Source organism: Geotrypetes seraphini, chromosome 6 (genome assembly GCF_902459505.1).
Source record: "Geotrypetes seraphini chromosome 6, aGeoSer1.1, whole genome shotgun sequence".
Taxonomy (NCBI): Eukaryota; Metazoa; Chordata; class Amphibia; order Gymnophiona; family Dermophiidae; genus Geotrypetes; species Geotrypetes seraphini.
The window spans coordinates 24635290-24654202 of record NC_047089.1 but is presented as its reverse complement, the minus strand read 5'-3'; the positions used below and the strand labels follow the sequence as shown (position 1 = coordinate 24654202).

The following is an 18913-nucleotide window of genomic DNA, read 5'->3' as shown; positions in this document are numbered from 1 at the left end:
TACAGATCAGGGAACACGCCGGTAAGAGTGCACATACGCGCTTAGCATTTTATTATGATAGATATATAGATATAGATATATAAATACTGTATATATATATATATATATATATTAGTTTTTTAGCCCGTTAACATTAACGGATGCTAGAATAGATGTGTAGACTTTTAGCGCAATGGGGCGCTGAGGCATCTCTCTCCCTCTTTGCCCCCTGTCTTTCTTTCTGTCTCTCTCCCTCTTTGCCCCCTGTCTTTCTTTCTGTCTCTCTCCCTCTTTGCCCCCTGTCTTTCTTTCTGTCTCTCTCCCTCTTTGCCCCCTGTCTTTCTTTCTGTCTCTCTCCCTCTTTGCCCCCTGTCTTTCTTTCTGTCTCTCTCCCTCTCTGCCCCCTGTCTTTCTCTCTCCCTCTCTGCCCCCTGTCTTTCTTTCTCCCTCTCTGCCCCCTGTCTTTCTCTCTCCCTCTCTGCCCCCTGTCTTTCTCTCTCCCTCTCTGCTCCCTGTCTTTCTCTCTCCCTCTCTGCTCCCTGACTTCTCTCTCCCTCTCTGCTCCCTGTCTTTCTCTCTCCCTCTCTGCCCCCTGTCTTTCTCTCTCCTTCTCTGCCCCATATGTCTTTCTCCCTCTCTGCAGTCTCACGCACCAGCTTTTGCTTCTGCGCGTGCAGCCCTTGCTCTCCTTCCTCGTGCAGTGGTTCTAACAGCTGAGGTAGCTCTGCGAGCCACGCTGTGGCAGGTGGCACATGGAGTGAGGAAGGAGCAGGGGAGAGTTGTATTGTACTGCGCATGCGGAGGCACGCTAAGGGTTTTATTATATAGGATATATATAGCAAGACCTAGCAAAAAGTCCTTAGATCCTTTATATCCTGGACCCCAACATGGTCCATGTTTCGGCCGAGACAGTCTTCCTCAGGGGTATATTACTGAAGCCCAGCAGATGGCGCCAAAGTAAGATCGAAACAGAAAACGAACGGAGAATCGCTGCAAAAACTACCTGTGTTAGTCGAGTAGTGCTGCTACTTTTTTGCTAGGTCGTGCTATATATACTGTATATTATAATTTTTTGTATATACCATATGTGCTGTACTTTCAATAAAGCGGTTGTTCTCACAGCTGGTCTGTGTCCCTTCCCCCACTTCTTTTCTGTAATCCATATTTGCCACCTGGGGTTGTTTCTCCTTTCCGTTGTGGGAAATTGCATTTTGATGTGACCCACTTTGTGTAAAGTGGGATACAAATAAATAAGCTATAAACTTTAAACTATAAAGTATGGTGAGTAGAAAGATTGCGGTCACCGTTGGAGACCTATCAGTCATGGCCTCTACAGTTACCACACTGAAAAGTTCTTTACCACATATTAGCACTATTTTCAGTTATTAGGGATGCGCTTAGGGCCAAATTCTGTACATGACACCGAAAGTTTGGGGCCTACCAGTACCTAACTTAGGGCTCCTTTTATCAAGCCGCGCTAGCGGAGTTAACGCGCCCGACTTTTCATCACACGTTAAACCCCTGCGCTGGCCAAAAATTACCACCTGCTCAAGAGGAGGCGGTTGCAGCTAGCGCGGCCAGCAGTTTAGCGCACGCTATTACACGCGTTAAACCGCTAGTGTGGCTTGATAAAAGGAGCCCTTAATTGCTTTAATTGGCACGGTAATTGATTAAACCATTTAAAACTGATTAAAAATACATTCAAATAAAGTAGGCGTCGCTAAGTGCCTACCTGAGTAGGTGCCAGAATCACGCCTGTAGCACGACGCCTAATGGCACCTGGCGAGGTACAAAATTGATAAAAATATAAACATATATTTAGACATACAAATTACTTACAGACAAATAGACTTACAGACCGACTAATACACAAGGTAAGAGGGACCAGAATTACAATTCAGAGTTTTAAAGTACAGAGGAGAACCATACATGGAGAAAACAGGGAGGGAAAAGTGCAATCAAAGAAGAAAACTAATATAAAATTTAAACATAATTTAAAGTAAACTTTTTAAATTACAGTCAAACCTCGGTTTGCGAGTAACCCGGTTTGCGAGTGTTTTGCAAGACAAGCAAAACATTCTCGCAAAACGTGTCTCGCAAACCGAGTGTTGACTCGATTTGCGAGCAACCTCCGATAACCGGCATCGCTCCCCCCTGCTCGCAAAGGGCCCCCTCCTGCTCGAATCGACCCCCCCCCCCCCCCGCGAGAACAGGAACCCCCCGCCCGTCCAACTTTAACTCGCCCCCCCTTTGGCACTGGCACGCAGCCCACAAGAGCCGGTGCCGGTGCCGCTTGAAGATCTTCTTCTTCCCAGTTTCTGCTGGCTTTGAGCATGCATCTGCGCATGCTCAAGCCTTTCTAATTCTCCCTCTCGCCGAGAATCTCGGCAAGAGGGAGAATTAGAAGGGCTTGAGCATGCGCAGATGCATGCTCAAAGCCGGCAGAGACTGGGAAGAAGATCTTCAAGCGGCACCGGCACCGGCTCTTGTGGGCTGCGTGCCAGTGCCAAAGGGGGGGCGAGTTAAAGTTGGTCGGGCGGGGGGTTCCTGTTCTCATGAGGGGGGGGGGGTGCGATTCTCCCTTTGCAAGCGGGGGAGAGCGGTTCTCGTGCCGGTGCCAGATGGGGGGGGGGTGAGTTAAAGTTGGTTGGTTGGGGGGTGCCTGTTCTCACAGGGGGTGCCGGATCACGCGGGGGGGGGGGGAGCAGCGCCCTGGCCTAGTGGGGGGGTGGGAACGTATCAAAGCGAGTTTACATTATTTCCTATGGGGAAACTCGCTTTGATAAACGAGCATTTTGGATTACGAGCATGCTCCTGGAACGGATTATTATCGTAATCCAAGGTACCACTGTACTTTTAATACGACTCAGGTCGTATTCCTCTCTTAAATGCTGAGGCATGGCGTTCCAAAGCTGCGGTGCCATCACTGAAAACATATCATGTCGTCGTGTTCCAATAACTTTCAAAGAGGGGACTACTATAAGCTTTTGATTAGTCGACCGGAGAGAACGCGAAGTGCTAAAGGGACTAAGTAATTTATCAATGAATTGAGGTTCATTAGTGGAAAGGGTTTTGAATACTAAAAGTAAAATTTTGAAGGTAGTACGATGGTTAATTGGAAGCCAGGTGTTACACGATCATATTTTTTAAGGATGAGTTTAACGGCAGTATTCTGAATTATCTGAAGGTGCTTTTTTTCTTTTTTGTGTAACACTTATCAATAAAGAGTTACAGTAGTCGAGTTTTGCAATAATTAAAGAGTGGATTCATATATTTAGCGATTTTGGTTCCAGAAACTTGGAAATTGAACAAATCATTCACAGCCTCTAAAAGCAGGATTTGATAATACTACTTATGTGTTCGTGTTAGGAGAGTTTATCGTCAAAGTAGGTGTATTTAGGGGGCAGAGATGACCTTAGGCATCACTAGGCGCCACTATGCACAATTCTCCCCAAAACTTAGGCATTGGAAATGTAGATCTTTAAAATCCCTGCCTCCATTACCTGCATCTAGGTTTTTTCTTATGCACCGGTAGCTGCGATTCTGTTAATAGTGGCCAAGTGTGAATGACATGCGGCTGGTGACATTTTTCGGTTCATAGACAACCCTGCGAAAGACAAAGGCGCGCGCCGACAACTGAGCGCAAGACGGAGGTGCGCGCCAAAGAAAATTACAGTTTTTAGGGGCTCCGACGGGGGGGTTTTGTTGGGGAGCCCCCCCAGTTTACTTAATAGAGATCGCGCCGGCGTTGTGGGGGGGTTTGGGGGGTTGTAACCCTCCACATTTTACTGTAAACTTAACTTTTTCCCTAAAAACAGGAAAAAAATGAAGTTTTCAGTAAAATGTGGGGGGTTACAACACCCCCACAACGCGGCGCGATATCTATTAAGTAAAGTGGGGGGGTTCCCTCCCACGCCCCCCCGTCGGAGCCCTAAAAACAGTAATTTTCTGCGGCGCGCACCTCCGTGTTGTGCTCAATTGTCTGCGCGCGCCTTTGTCCCGGCGCGCTTTTGACCTGACACCCATTTTTCTAGGCGCCGGCCAATTTAGGTGCCGTTTAAAGAATCCATGCCTACCTGCCTTCTCTGGAAGAGATGGTAAGTACACCCAGGCTGACTACACAAGCGATAGTGTGCATTATTCTATAAAAAGTGTGAAAAATTGTGCACCCAAATTTAAAAACACATTTTAATTGATTAATGTGTCAATTAACACTGATAATTGGGATCTTAAGCAATTATTGATACTACTTGGATTTAATTAATATGTGCATGCATAAATTTAGACAAAGGCCAAAAAGGGCAGATTGGGGGATGATCATCCAAGTTACAGGCCGACTGTTGCCAGCTGAATGTTGGCTAGATCATTTCTGTGATCCTAAATTAAGATGAATTGTCATCTGAAAAATTAGGTTCCTAGGTTTGGATAAAAGCTGGTGACAAATTTAGGAGCTTTTTAAAAAAAATATCAAGCTCAGTTTTTCTCTGTTAGAATATTAGCATGTGGAAAACCAGCTTTTCTTAAGTTATATGAGTTGTAGTGGTACATTTTATATAAATAGCTAAGATACTTTATTAGTTGGTACATCATAGTCTGAGATAAAAGGTGTAGAAACTTGCGCTCAAGTTATTGACCACCAGCTTTAGAATAAGATTCCTAAGGAGCTCTAGATATACTAAATTATTTACCCCCCCCCCTCCACCTTTATGAAGCCACATTAGGCTTTTATATCGCCAGCCACAGTGGTAAAAACTCAACGTTCATAGAATTTCTATGAGCGTTGGAGCTTTTGCTGCTGCGGTTGGCAAATTAAAAAAGCCTAATGCGGTTTCATAATAGGGGGGGGGTAATATTTTGCTATTTTTTTTCTTCTGCTTTTAAAAGTTATTTTGTTATAAATAATTTGTTATATAATAAATATTTTGTTATAAATAATAATCATTTTATGCCATGTTATTTATATTTTCATTATTCTATGAGGTTAGGTGCATGTTATGAGCTGTAAATTGCTTTGAGCACTTCTAAGAGGATTCACGGAGAAGGTATCAAGGTGGGTTATTGTTAAGTTGGGTTAATTAACCACAAGTCAAAGTAATTTTTAAAGAGCTCCGACGGGAGGTTTGGGGTAGCAACCCCCCCACACACACACTTTATTGGTTAGTGTTTGCGCTGCTGTTGGAGGGGGGTTCGGGGGGTTGGAAATCTCCATTATAGAGAAAACGGAATTTTTTCAGATTTTTTTCGGGAAAAGTTTCGTTTTTTCTATAATGTGAGGGGTTTCACCCCCCACACCCGCCCCCCACAACAGCAGCGCAAACACTAACCAATAAAGTGGGGGGTTGCCACCCCAAACCCCCAGTCGGAGCTCTTTAAAAATTATTTTTTCCCCTGCGCGCTTCTGTCTTGCGCCGAATTGTCGGCGTGCTGGCGTCTGGCGCACGATTATCCCGTCACCACTTAATGGTAGCCACATTGAAAACTAATTATTGAAGTAATAAATTAAATAAATTAAGCATTAGTTTGTAATTAACCTCATAAACTGTATTATTCTTAGAAAACTAGTTAATCATATAAGAATCACTAACTAGAGGGTGGCATTAAATACTGACTGGACCAAGTATAAGGTACAATTCATTCTTGTCAGCAGTGATGGGAGGGGGGGGGTGGTCTGCCCCGGGTATGGTCTTCCTAAGAGTGCAGCGCCCTTCCTTCTCTCTGCCCCACTGCTCCTCTCCTTACCACATTGCTCTTGTCTTCCCCCACACCTTTTTTTTCTTCCCCGACGCGAGGTTGCTGCCCACATTGGCATTGGCGCTCTCTCGGATATCGCTCCTGGGACCCTCACCTAGGAAGTGACATCAAAGGGTGAGTCGACACCGACATGGGCGTGCTGCTCATGCCGAAGAAGTTATAAAGGTATGGGGGAAAAGGAGGAGGGAGGGGTGCTGCTCACCCTTACCATGCCACTACCTGTCGGGAAAGAGTTTTTCATTAATATTGCCATTAAGTTGTCCCATTTTATGCAGTGAAACTTTATGTTAAAATAGCAGGATGGATGATTGAATAACCCATCTTAATAGTAATTTCTGCCTTTAGCCCATTATACACTGGCTCCAGGAGCAGATGCCAAAAGGAAGTGGCAAGAAACCAAGATGGATAAAAGTGAATAAGAAAGAAAAGGGAGGGGGGGTGCATTGGTTATGAGGAAGGAGCAGATGTGAGAGAGGAAAAGGGAGAAGAGCAAGATAGTCATGGATAAGGTGACCATTTTTTTTTTCTCAAAACGGGACAGGATCCTCCCCGGCCCCCGTTAAATATAATGCAAAATATAGACAGCAGATATAAATTCTCAAAACTGACACATTTTTATCACTAAATTGAAAATAAAATCATTTTTCCTACCTTTGTTGTCTGGTGATTTCATGAGTCTGGTTGCACTTTCTTCTGACTGTGCATCCTTTCTTTCTTTCTCTTTCTATCTTTCTCTCTCCCTGCCCCCCTTTCTGTCTGTCTGTCTTTCTTTCTCTCTCCCTGCCCCCTTTCTTTCTTTCTCTCTCTCTCTCCCTCCCCCCCAAGCCGCTGCTGATTTCTCCAAGCCGATGCAGCAACAAGTGTATGCAGCCACGACTACACAAGGCTCCCCCCCCCCCCGACATCAGAATTGACATGGGGGGGAGGCTTGTGCAGTCGCGGCTGCATGCACCTGATGATCTGTGCTGCATTGGAGAAATCCTGGGCTCCGCGATCGCCTGTCCCGTTGTCCCCACGCACAGCTTCGGGATGCTCTCTCTGAAATGAGACATTTCGACGTCCTGAAGTTGTGCGTGGGGACAACGGGCCAGGTGATCTAAAAGCGGGACGTATGGTCACATTAGTCATGGAAGAAGGGAAGATAGGTGAGATCTCAATAATCAACACTACGGACAAAGATTATACAAGCAGTGTAAGGTGAGAAGTTTCAAGTCCAGAATCAGTATATAGGGAAGTAATCATCCACAAGCATTGATTGAGCTCAGTAAGCATTGTGGTCTTAAAAAAAGATGTTAAAGATTACATCTGCGATCTCAACAGCCAGATTTTATGCATGGCTAGCCTTATAAAGCTCATGAGCATATTTCCTTGCAACTGGGGAAATGGAGGAATTCTCATTTTCCAGGTATTGCAGCCAAGTGCTATTACTCAAGGATGCATTAAAAATCTCTTTCTATATATTATGGGACAAATATTCAGCGTAAAAAGTTTTGTGTGAGAAAGAGGAGTCGGGACTTGGGGGGGTGATAGTATGTGACGATCTTAAGGTGGCCAAACAGGTTGAAAAGGCAGTGGAGAAAGGTAGAAGGATGTTTGGCTGCATAGGGAGAGGAATGGTGAGTACGAAAAGGAGATACTGATGCCTTGTATAAGATTCTGGTGAGACCTCAATTTAGAATAGTGTGAACAGTTCTTGAGACTGTATACGTCTCCCTCCGGATTCGCGGGGGATAGGGGCAGAGCCGGACCGCGAATGGTGAAATACCGCGAATATCTTCTGGTCCGGCTCTGAGCCACCCCCGCCTCCCTCCCGCCTTCCCCCCAGCATCCCGGCCATACCTGGTGGTCTAGCGGGCTTTCGGGGCAGGAGTGATCTTCCTACACTCCTGCCCTGTGCAGATCACCAATAGGAAATGGCTGCCGTGAGTTCCCGTAGTCTCTCAAGACTATGACGGGAACTCCCCACAGCCATCTCCTATTGGCAATCTACACGGGGCAGGAGCGTAGGAAGATCGCTCCTGCCCCGAAAGCCCACTAGACCACCAGGTAAGGCCGGGACGCCGGGGGGGAAGGCTAAACTATGGGGTTTTTTTTCTTTTTTCCCCCTGCCCAAAAAATCACGAATATGTGAAATTGCGATTGCCGAAAGTGCGAATGGGGAGGGGAAAGTGTACCTTCAAAAAGACATAAACAGGATGAAGTCAAGTCTGGAGGAAGACTACTAAAACAGTCGGTGGTCTTCATCATGGAGGTGATGTGTGGTGTAGTGGTTAGAGTTACAGCTTCAGCACCCTGAAGTTGTGGGTTCAAATCCCACGCTGCTCCCTGTGACCCTGGGCAAGTCACTTAATCCTCCACTGCCCCAGGTGCATTAGATAGATTGTGAGCCCACCAGGACAGACAGGGAAAAATGCTTGAGTGCCTGAATAAATTCATGTAAACCATTTTGAGCTTCCCCAGTTGCACGCCAGACTTGGCCTTAAGAGACAAGTTTTGTGTGGGGCTGGGGGTTGGGGGACAGAATGGGGCGGGGTCAGGGTGAAACTGGGCGGGGCACACATCCTCTTTTTCCAGATGCAAAATATGGTACCCTTATGCATGCAGATCTCTCCCATGCATATCCACTGTGGGTATCCTGAAAACCTGGACTGATGAAGAGGTTTAGCTTAAGGAAGTTTCAGGGTTGTAAAAATCGCGATCTGAAATTAGCCGCTGAAGGCCGCCAAACTACCGTATTTTCGCGGATATAACGCGCGCGTTATACGTGATTTTACGTACCGCGCATACCCCTCGCGCGTTATATGCCTGAGCGCGGTATACAAAAGTTTTTAAACATAGTTCCCACCCCGCCCGACGCCCGATTCACCCCCCCAGCAGGACCGCTCGCACCCCCACCCCGAACGACCGCTCGCACGCGCTCCCACCCGCACCCGCATCCACGATCGGAGCAAGAGGGAGCCCAAGCCCTCTTGCCCGGCCGACTCCCCGACGTCCGATACATCCCCCCCCCCCGGCAGGACCACTCGCACCCTCACCCCGAAGGACCGCCGACTCCCCAACAATATCGGGCCAGGAGGGAGCCCAAACCCTCCTGGCCACGGCGACCCCCTAACCCCACCCCGCACTACATTACGGGCAGGAGGGATCCCAGGCCCTCCTGCCCTCGACGCAAACCCCCCTCCCTCCAACGACCGCCCCCCCCTCAAGAACCTCCGACCGACCCGCGACCCCCCTGGCCGACCCCCCCACCCCCCTTCCCCGTACCTTTGGAAGTTGGCCGGACAGACGGGAGCCAAACCCGCCTGTCCGGCAGGCAGCCAACGAAGGAATGAGGCCGGATTGGCCCATCCGTCCTAAAGCTCCGCCTACTGGTGGGGCCTAAGGCGCGTGGGCCAATCAGAATAGGCCCTGGAGCCTTAGGTCCCACCTGGGGGCGCGGCCTGAGACACATGGTCGGGTTTGGCCCATGTGCCTCAGGCCGCGCCCCCAGGTGGGACCTAAGGCTCCAGGGCCTATTCTGATTGGCCCACGCGCCTTAGGCCCCACCAGTAGGCGGAGCTTTAGGACGGATGGGCCAATCCGGCCTCATTCCTTCGTTGGCTGCCTGCCGGACAGGCGGGTTTGGCTCCCGTCTGTCCGGCCAACTTCCAAAGGTACGGGGAAGGGGGGTGGGGGGGGTCGGCCAGGGGGGTCGCGGGTCGGTCGGAGGTTCTTGAGGGGGGGGCGGTCGTTGGAGGGAGGGGGGTTTGCGTCGAGGGCAGGAGGGCCTGGGATCCCTCCTGCCCGTAATGTAGTGCGGGGTGGGGTTAGGGGGTCGCCGTGGCCAGGAGGGTTTGGGCTCCCTTCTGGCCCAACTACACAAAGTACGGGGAAGGCGGGTGGGGGTGTCGTGGGGGTCGGCCAGGGGGGTCGCGGGTCGGCTGGGGGACGGGCGGAGGTTCTTGGGGGGGGCGGTCGGTGGGGGGAGGGGTTTGCGTCGAGGGCAGGAGGGCCTGGGATCCCTCCTGCCCGTAATGTAGTGCGGGGTGGGGTTAGGGGGTCGCCGTGGCCAGGAGGATTTGGGCTCCCTCCTGGCCCAATATTGTCGGGGAGTCGGCGGTCCTTCGGGGTGGGGGTGCGAGTGGTCCTGCCGAGGGGGGAGAAGAATCGGACGTCGAGGGGGGGCATCAGGCTTTCAGGATGGGGACAGGACTTCAAGGGGGGACAGGCAGACCTTCAAGGGGGGACAGGCAGACCTTCAAGGGGGGACAGGACTTCAAGGGGGACAGGCACGGAGAGGCGGGGCAGTGCACCGAAAGTCAGGGCGGGTGAATGGTGAGTCGGGGCAACCAGAGGAGAGTCGGGGCAACCAGATGAGAGTCGGGGAGGGCGAAAGGAGAATCGGGGTGGCCAGAGGAGAGTCGGGGAGAGCGAAAGGAGAGTCGGGGTGGCCAGAGGAGAGTCGGGCAGCATGCGCGTTATATGCCTGAGCGCGGTATAGAAAAGTTTTTGTACATATCATCGTGATTTCTGCGCGCTATACCCCTGTGCGCGTTTTACAACGGTGCGCGTTATATCCGCGAAAATACGGTAAATATATCTGAGCACTGTGAGCAGAAAGTAAATATTATGGGTTATATATCTGGTTCTCAGAAGATAAAGTATATTGGCCATACTGGTAGTGTTAGAGAGAAATTATACAGGCCAAATCTTGCTTTTATAATTGATTAAATCTATTGGGCTTGTAGCTATATGCCCTCCCACCTACACTATACTGTTGTTTGAGGTTTACTTGCAAAAAATAGAGACTAGAAAAATCCTGAGGAGAAGAAGGAGCTCAAACACAGGCTGTAATGACACAGCTGGTAACAAAGAATGGGGGTGGGGGGGGAGGGGGTTCACGCAACAGTATAGTTGATAATAAAAGTATAGTTGCCATAGCAACAGCCAGGTTTTAAATGCTGTACTACTGAGAGTGGATTGGCTAGCAAGGGTTTCCTGTTGTTCTGGGCTTGAGACATTTTGATAGCAGCATCTGGTGTTACACAGGCACAAAGGCCATTAGCACAACAGGAAATGTGTGTGTCAGCAACCCCCACACGACCAGGAAGCTGGCATCCCCCCTCATTTGACGTGACTTGCTTCCAGGCTGCAGTCTTATATTCATTTTATTTATTGTATCTTCAATGTATCTGTATTGTAAACCGCTTAGAACCTCACAGTATAGCGGTATATAAGACATAAATTCAATTCAATTAAGTACAGCCAAACCTCGGTGTGCGAGTAACGCGGTTTGCGAGGGTTTTGCAAGACGTTTGCAAAATTTGTGACTCGCCAAACGGGCATTGACTTGCAAAACGAGCAGTCAAATACCTTCTTCCCGCCGGGAGTGCGTTCTTGTTGCGGGGTGACCGGATCGGAGGAGGCGCCTTCCTCCGGAGATGGGACGGTGCACGCGTTCGCTCGAGGCGGGGCTATTTCTGTGCAGCTCGCGCGCCTGGTTAGAACTCCTGTACTTTGCGCGTTTGGAGCTGCGGGAGGCGGGGTCAGCGCGTGCATACAGGTTTGGCCAGTGCTGGTGGCGTTTACGTGGATGGCGCATGCGTACAGGTCCGGTGGTGTTTAGGTTCCTGCAGGGCGTGCACTGGGACGCTGCGGAGCCTGGGAAAGCATGGCGAATTCCGCCTGCGGATTCACAGCTTCTGCTTCACACAGTGCCACGCCTGCTTCTGCAGCAGTGCCGAGCCCAACTCCGGAAGCAACAGTGCCTGCTAAGACAGGAGCAACTGGGGAGCCACCCAGGCTGCGGTTCTTCTCTTCCTCCTCCTCCTCTGGTGGCTCGGCATCTTTCTCCTTTTTATTTTATTCAGATACATTAGTTTTGGGGTTATTTTATTCTGTACATTAGTTTTTGGGTTGTGGGACGAATCATCTGGGTTTTCATTATTTCCTATGGGGAAATAAGCTTTGATATACGAGTGCTTTGGATTGCGAGCATGATTCTGGAACAAATTATGCTCGCAAACCAAGGTACCACTGTATCTGTGCACAGTGAGATTAGTTCTGGGTTCAGGATAGCTAAAAATAGGAGTGTGGAAGCAGAGAGCATTCCACGCTTGGGCAACTGAACACTTGCACGTGTGCTAGGGAAGCGCTCTAGATATGATGTATACAGCTCAGCGGGTAAATACATGCGAAGATGCAACTCGATGATGTCACACACGTGCACGCATGTGTGTGATGTCTTCGCGTCAAATCCACATATGCCTCAGATAATTGGAATTCCGGAATCTTGGAGGCTGGATGGTGGCTGGCTGACAGTTGAGCTCCCTCCTTTTAAACAACTATATTTCATTTATTTAATTATAAAATCCTCTAAAAGGACATCAACCAAGCAAAAGAAGCATATGGTATATGCGTTATGAGAAAAAACCAGCTATAAATTCTAAACATCAGAAGATACTATGAGCTGTTCGCCTGCTCCTGCCTTTTGCCTGCTCTCACCATAACTGACATCTCTAGGGCTCTCAGGCCACCTCTCTTCCTCCGGGGCTCGGCGTGTGAGCGAGCTCAGCCCCCCAGAAGCAGCCGGGAACCCTCCTGAACTGCGGCAGTTGAGCCGTTCGCCTGCTCCTGCCTTTTGCCTGCTCTCACCGCAGCTAACATCTCCAGGGCTCCCAGGTCACCTCTCTTCCTCCGGGGCTCGGCGTGAGTGCAATCTCCGCCCCCCAGTAGCAGCCGGGAACACTCCGCTAGCTTCGGCCATGAATAGGAGCGACCCCCACGACCACCACCGCCATCGGGAGGCCATGGTTGGTCCGGACGGCACAGTCATCGAGGCGCCGCAAACGGTCAGAGAGGCGCGGGCGGTGCCTGTCCACAAAGGAGACAGATTCAGCGAATTTGGCATGCAGGAGGCGAGTGTGAATGTTTTAGACGAGTTGATGACCAGAGACACTGGATTTGGGGCTTCCGGTTTGCTGACAAGGATCGGATGACATCTGGAGAAGTTTGTCAGCCAAAGCAGTGAAGTCATTTCAAGCTGGACTTCAGTCTTGACTGTTTTTGTTTTTTATTTTTCACTTTCTATTTAGTTTATGATATATTTTAAATCTCATTCATTGTTTTGCCACTTGTTTTTGTTTTTATTTTATTATTTAAATTTCATTTAAATTTCCCCAGAATTCTATAGTTTCAACGGTTCCTATCTCCCCTCTTTTCAACCTTTCAAAGTCCTTTAGATCATTGTAGTCTTATTAGAATGTTTATTTTCTTATTTTTCTCATGTCTCTATTTTTATTTCTTCATTACTCTACTAATTGTCATTTTCCCAGGTACTTTAGTTAGATTGTGAGCCTTCGGGACAGTAAGGGAATTTCTAAGTACCTATCTTACTTATAATTTTAATGCACCCTATTGTCTATTTTCTGTAAACCGCTTAGAATCCTAACGGAATTTAGCGGTATATAAGAAATAAATTACATTACATTACATTACATTACATAATAATAATAATAGCTTTATTTATATCCCGTCATACCGTTTCAGTTCAATGACTATCCGATTTCTAAATCTATAAAAATATTAGGAGTTTGTCCATGATTGAACACACGAATTTAGTGGTGAAGAAGTGCTTTTTTGCAATATGGAAATTAAAGACCTTTAAAAAAATATTCTGATCCTTTATCTTTTAGATTACTGGTGCAGTCATTGGTTTTATCTATATTGGACTACTGAAATATCGTTTATTTGGGTGTACCTAAAAAAATTTTGAGAAAATTGAGAATAGTACAGAACACGGCTGTCCATCTGATATTTGGGATGAAGAAAAGTGACCATGTTAGTCCCTACTATAGACTACTGCATTGGCTGCCAATGGAGGCATGAGTAATATTTAAGTTCTCTTGCATATCTTTTAAGTTGGTTTGGAGATTAGCCCCTACTTATCTTTTGTCTCACTTTGTGCTATATAGCCCTACAAGGATAACCAGAAATTGTAATTTATTTGCCTATCCAAGGATCACTTGGTTGTAGATACAAGTCCTTTTTGGATAGGACTTTTATGTTTCAAGCAAGTAAACAGCAGCCCTGGTTAGGTAATTACATCAATAGAGCAAGGCTGATCTATGGCACATTTGGGAAAGATTCATTTCCTAAATAGAAATTATATTGATTACAATCATTTTACTCTTAAGAAATATGTTGTACTTTTGCTATTTGTATTTTGTATTTCGCTTTCTTCAGTGTAAACTGCCTAGAAATCATTTGATTGTGGCGGTATAGAAAAATAAAGTTATTATTATTATTATTATTAATAAGAGGTGCTGTAAGGAGAACAGCGAGGTAACATCAGATTAAGGGTAAAGGGTGGAGGAAGGAACGTGAAAGGCGTGATAGGTGTTGAGCAGATTTCAAGGATCAGATAAATTTGTTGAATAAGTGGGTTTTTAGTGATTTTTCTGAATGAACATAAGAATAGCTTTACTGGGTCAGACCAAAGGTCCATCAAACCCAGTAGCCCGTTCTCACGGTGGCCAATCCAGGTCACTAATACCTGGCCAAAACCCAAAGAGTAGCAACATTCCATATAGAATCCCAAAGAATATCAAGATTCTAGAATCCCAAAGGGTAACAAGATTCTAGAATCCCCAGAATAGCAACATTCCATGCTACGAATCCAGGGCAAGTCCAGAGTCCTCCAGATGCAGCCCTGAGCTCAATGGTTTGCAAGACACGAACAAAGTACCGGGTTTTGAAAACCCGTCCGGACAGTCCTCTAAAAAGAAGACATGTCCAGGTAAAAGGCAGACGTCTGGTAACCCTAAATCTGGCACTCTATGCAGGTTCTTTATCTATATCTCTCGTTGCCAATTTTGGGGCACAGATCATAGATGTCTGTCCAGCAATGGTCCTACTTCCCAACTATTGGAGTTGCCATCGAAGCCTATGCCGGTCTCGATCCCCTGATCTGTTTAACCATTTACGTGACCCAGACCGTAGAAATCTGCCCAGCACGGGTCTTTCTTCTCAAACTCTGAAGCTGTCGTCAAAGCTCCCTCCAGCTATGAAGTCATTTAAGTTTTGCTTTAACTGGATTCCAGCCTTTTCTAAATAGTGATCCTCTATATTTATCCCATGCATTCTTGAATTTCGTTATTGCTTCTGTCTTCACAGCCTTTTGCAGGAAGGAGATATTCTAGTGCAATAGGAACATCAGTCTTGACCTGTGGGTTTTAGCCCACTTTGACTGCAAAGTGTGTAGAGAGCCTCATTTACATTTTATTCTGCTCAGCCTCCCATTACTCTGGGCTGCGCTGAACCTCCTCACTCTTTCTCTCTGCACACGTAGGAGTTGTCTGTTCTGCTTGTGTTTCTTTTCTTTTCTTCTTTTTTTTTTTTTTTTTTTTTGCTTGAGTATTTATCTGATTGGTCCTGCAGAGGTTCATTTGATTGGTCCTGGAGAGGTTTTTCTTTTGCTTGAATATTTATTTGATTGGTCCTGCAGAGGGTTTGTTGGGTTTTTTTTTTGCTTGAGTATTTATCTGATTGGTCCTGCTGAGGTTTTTCTTTTGCTTGAGTATTTATCTGATTGGTCCTGCAGAGGTTCATCTGATTGGTCCTGGAGAGGTTTTTCTTTTGCTTGAGTATTTATCTGATTGGTCCTGCTGAGGTTTTTCTTTTGCTTGAGTATTTATCTGATTGGTCCTGCAGAGGTTCATCTGATTGGTCCTGGAGAGGTTTTTCTTTTGCTTGAGTATTTATCTGATTGGTCCTGCAGAGGTTCATCTAATTGGTCCTGCAGAGGTTTTGTTTTGGGTTTTTTGCTTGAGTATTCATCTGATTGATCCTGCAGAAGTTCATCAGCCTACATTGGAGGCTTGTGTGCTGTGCTGTTTGTTTATAGCCTTTTAACTACTTGGGGTTTTTTTTTGTGACTTTTATGTTTTTATACTTAAGATAGCCAAGGGCCCTATAAGACCCCCCTGAGGAAGGCATTTTGATTTTGCCGAAACACGGACCACGTTTGGTTATTTGTAGTTTAAATATTATTTGGTTTTTATCTTGTGGGTCACTTGTGACTATATACATCCTTTGTGGATTGTTTTTAAGATTATGGTTTTTAGGTTATTTGGGTATTTATTAAACTATAAACTGATACATCTGATCTTGTGTTCCACAATTTTTTTTTATAATTTTCATGAAAAATGATTGAATTTTGTGACTTAAAATTCTTCTTATGATACTGATTTGCTCCCAAAGGAAAAAATGCACAGTGGTTCCACAGTGAAACAAATGGAAGTCCAAAATTTGACTTGATGTTCCTTTGTCAGATGATTTTTAGAAATATAATCCACTCTTAATAACACTTTATTCCATATAAGCAGGTACAATATGGATCTGATATGGTCCATGTTTCGGCATAAAAAGCCTTACTCAAATGTCCATACGAAAGCACTGATGATAAAAGCGAGTATTGGATAAAATGAAAAAACCCCAAACAAATTGCAAACAACAAAATATTTGACACGGATGGAACCAAAAAGAAATACGAAGTGCCGTAAAAAGATGATGGTTGTTATGTGGTTTGAGTTCTTCTGTCTGGATCATTTGCCATTCTCAATAAAAATACATTAAAAAAAAAAAACCCCTAGCAAACAGACCAAAGCCTACAAGTTTCCCCAAAAAGAAACAAAAAAAAAAAGGAGGGTCAAAAAAGATGACTTCACCCTAGGATATAATGTTTTCAAAGCAAATTTATTACGTTGTCTTGCAAATGTTCATAATACCCAACTTGTATATCTTCACAGGACCCAACAAGGTGCCATGTTTTGGAAGTAGCCTGCCTTCTTCAAGGGTTATCAACATGAATATCACAAATTGGGTCTTGAATTGAAGTAAGTGTCTTATCTCAACCCAGCAGCTGAAAACAAATGATGGGGAGCGGGATGCCAGGTTATACTGGAGTTCTGCAATCAAAGGCATTTTGATAACCCCTGAAGAAGGTGGATATTGTGAACATATTCAAAATGATATAACAAGTTTGCTTTGAAGACATCATATCCAGGGTGAAGTCATCTTTCTTGACCCTACTTTTCTGTTTTCTTTTGGAAGCTTAAAAACACAATGTCATTACAAAACAGTTTATAATCATATGAACCACTAATTGTTCCAATAAACACATATAGAGGGCTCCCTGAGCCCAATATATACTGTTAGAAAAGAACTGCATATAAAAAAAGGTCAAAAATATATAAAGAAACTACAATAAAAATCTATAATTAAAAAGGTCATTTAGTGCTGACCTCAATATTAAGAAACACTGTATATCAGGAAAAACAATTAGACAGCTGGTTAGGACCAGTTAGTACTGCTCTCACACAGGATTCTACCTCCTCCATTCCCAAAAAAGTCCACTCAACAAAAATCTAGAAATAAAATTAAGTATATAATTTAATGGTCATTTGTAATGACTTCTGCAAGTAGAGCTGGTCTCACTTGTAGAGCAGAGGCAAGCAACATTTTGACTCCTGAGAGTCGTAGTCGGGTCTTGAATAGACTCCACCTCTGACACTGTGCTTCTCGGTGTCTATGCTGATCCCTGCTTATGAGTTTTTCTGTATCTCTGGGGGGATGGGGAGGGGTGGGTGGGGGGTAGGGGCTTCTTTGTTGGGGGGTGGGGGTAGGGTGGGTCCGGGGAGGACATAAGAGTACAGTCCTCCGCGGGTGTTTGACGAAAATGTATCACATGGTTGTTATTGCTGTTGTCTTTACTGTTGCTTAATAAAATAGATTTGAACTAAAAAATTCAAATCTACTGAAACATTAAATATCCCCAAAACCCAAGGGACAGAAAGGACAGTCATAACTTTATAAATTCATACTAAAAAAACAAAAACAAAACAACAAAAAAATCAGATTTTGAAGAGACAGTATGAAAATTTGCATATTGCAGAAGTGAAGACGGAGAAAGGGAGTCAACGATACAGCAAAAAACACCACCAGCAACAAAGGTGAAACTGCCTCCAGAACTGGAATAAAAAAAGCATTGATCATGTCACAGTGTTGCTTGTTTTCTTGTTTTTCAGGAAAACTGTTGGTGTTTTCTGCTGTGGACCAAGTGAAATTTCCAAGACCCTTCACAAATTGAGCAACAGGAGGAATTCCTTTGGGACAAGGTTTGAATACAACAAGGAATCGTTCAGCTGAAAGCCTATGAAGGGGGTCAACATGAGCAATGCAAAGAGTGGGACTTTTCACATTTTTTCTGATCCAATGTAAAAAAAATATTCAGGAGAATTACTTGAATCCTACTAAATTATATCTCTGAATATTATACCCAAACATTTTACACTTTTATCCAGGATAAACATTTATCGCCATCAAAATGCATACATCTAAAATAAACAATAAAAAGTAAAAAAAATAAATGATGTGCTGATATAAATTAAATTGTGAATGTGCTTGGAAAACCAACTGTGACCATGCAGCGGTATGCCAAAAAGAAATGAATAAGGTTATTTAAAGTTATCAACTTGCTTGGAACGCAGTTGTGCATTGAGGGAAGTGACAAGGGAGAAAATTCTATAAATGGAGGCGGTGGTAAACAGTTGGGTCCAGTAGGTTTTGGGCGGGTTTTGGAGAGCTCTGCATACACTATAAGGGGGTTATGGGTGAGAGAGGTACCTGGGCCTTTTTATGTGAAGTTTACTGCGGTGTCCCCTAAGGTGCTCCACTGCTCTGCTGGGATAATAATAATAACAGCTTATATACCGCAATACCGTGAAATTCTATGCGGTTTACAAAAGATTAAGCAAAGGTACAAATTGACTGACTTCAAGAGGGGAAGAAGAAAGAGAAGTAATTAGACAGGAAATTCATTGTTGAGGAGAAAAGTGATCAAAAAGACAGTAGGTCGCTATTAAGAGGAAAGAGATAAGTGGATCAGTTGTCAAGATGTTTTAGGAACAGGTGTGTTTTTAGACGTTTCCTAAATTCCTCATAAGTAGAGGGCGAAAGTAATTGTTCTAGGTCTTTACCCCATGATGCTGCTTGGTGTGAGAGAAGGAATTCATGGTGTTTTTTCAGTTTGCAACCTCTTACTGGGGGGAAACGAAGTTGGAATGTGAACTTCTCTTGTCTGTTGGTTGAGAATGTAGCTGCCGGTAGTAGGGTGTCACGTGGTCAAATTTTTTTAGTCCAAAGA

At 45.4% G+C, this 18913-nt stretch overlaps 1 protein-coding gene across 5 annotated transcripts in view; it reads left to right on the top strand.

The window, feature by feature from the left end:
- The window catches only part of NOX4 (NADPH oxidase 4), a 168046-nt gene extending 149704 nt beyond the window's left edge, over positions 1-18342 (top strand). For 2 of the 5 annotated variants that reach the window (XM_033950586.1, XM_033950584.1), the window contains one exon: positions 17796-18342. In XM_033950586.1, the coding sequence (XP_033806477.1) occupies positions 17796-17916 (121 nt within the window). In that variant the 3' untranslated portion in view covers positions 17917-18342. The remainder of the gene's footprint in view (positions 1-17795) is intronic. The other 3 variants (XM_033950583.1, XM_033950587.1, XM_033950585.1) reach the window with 2 other exon arrangements.
- The last annotated feature ends 571 nt before the right edge of the window (positions 18343-18913 follow it).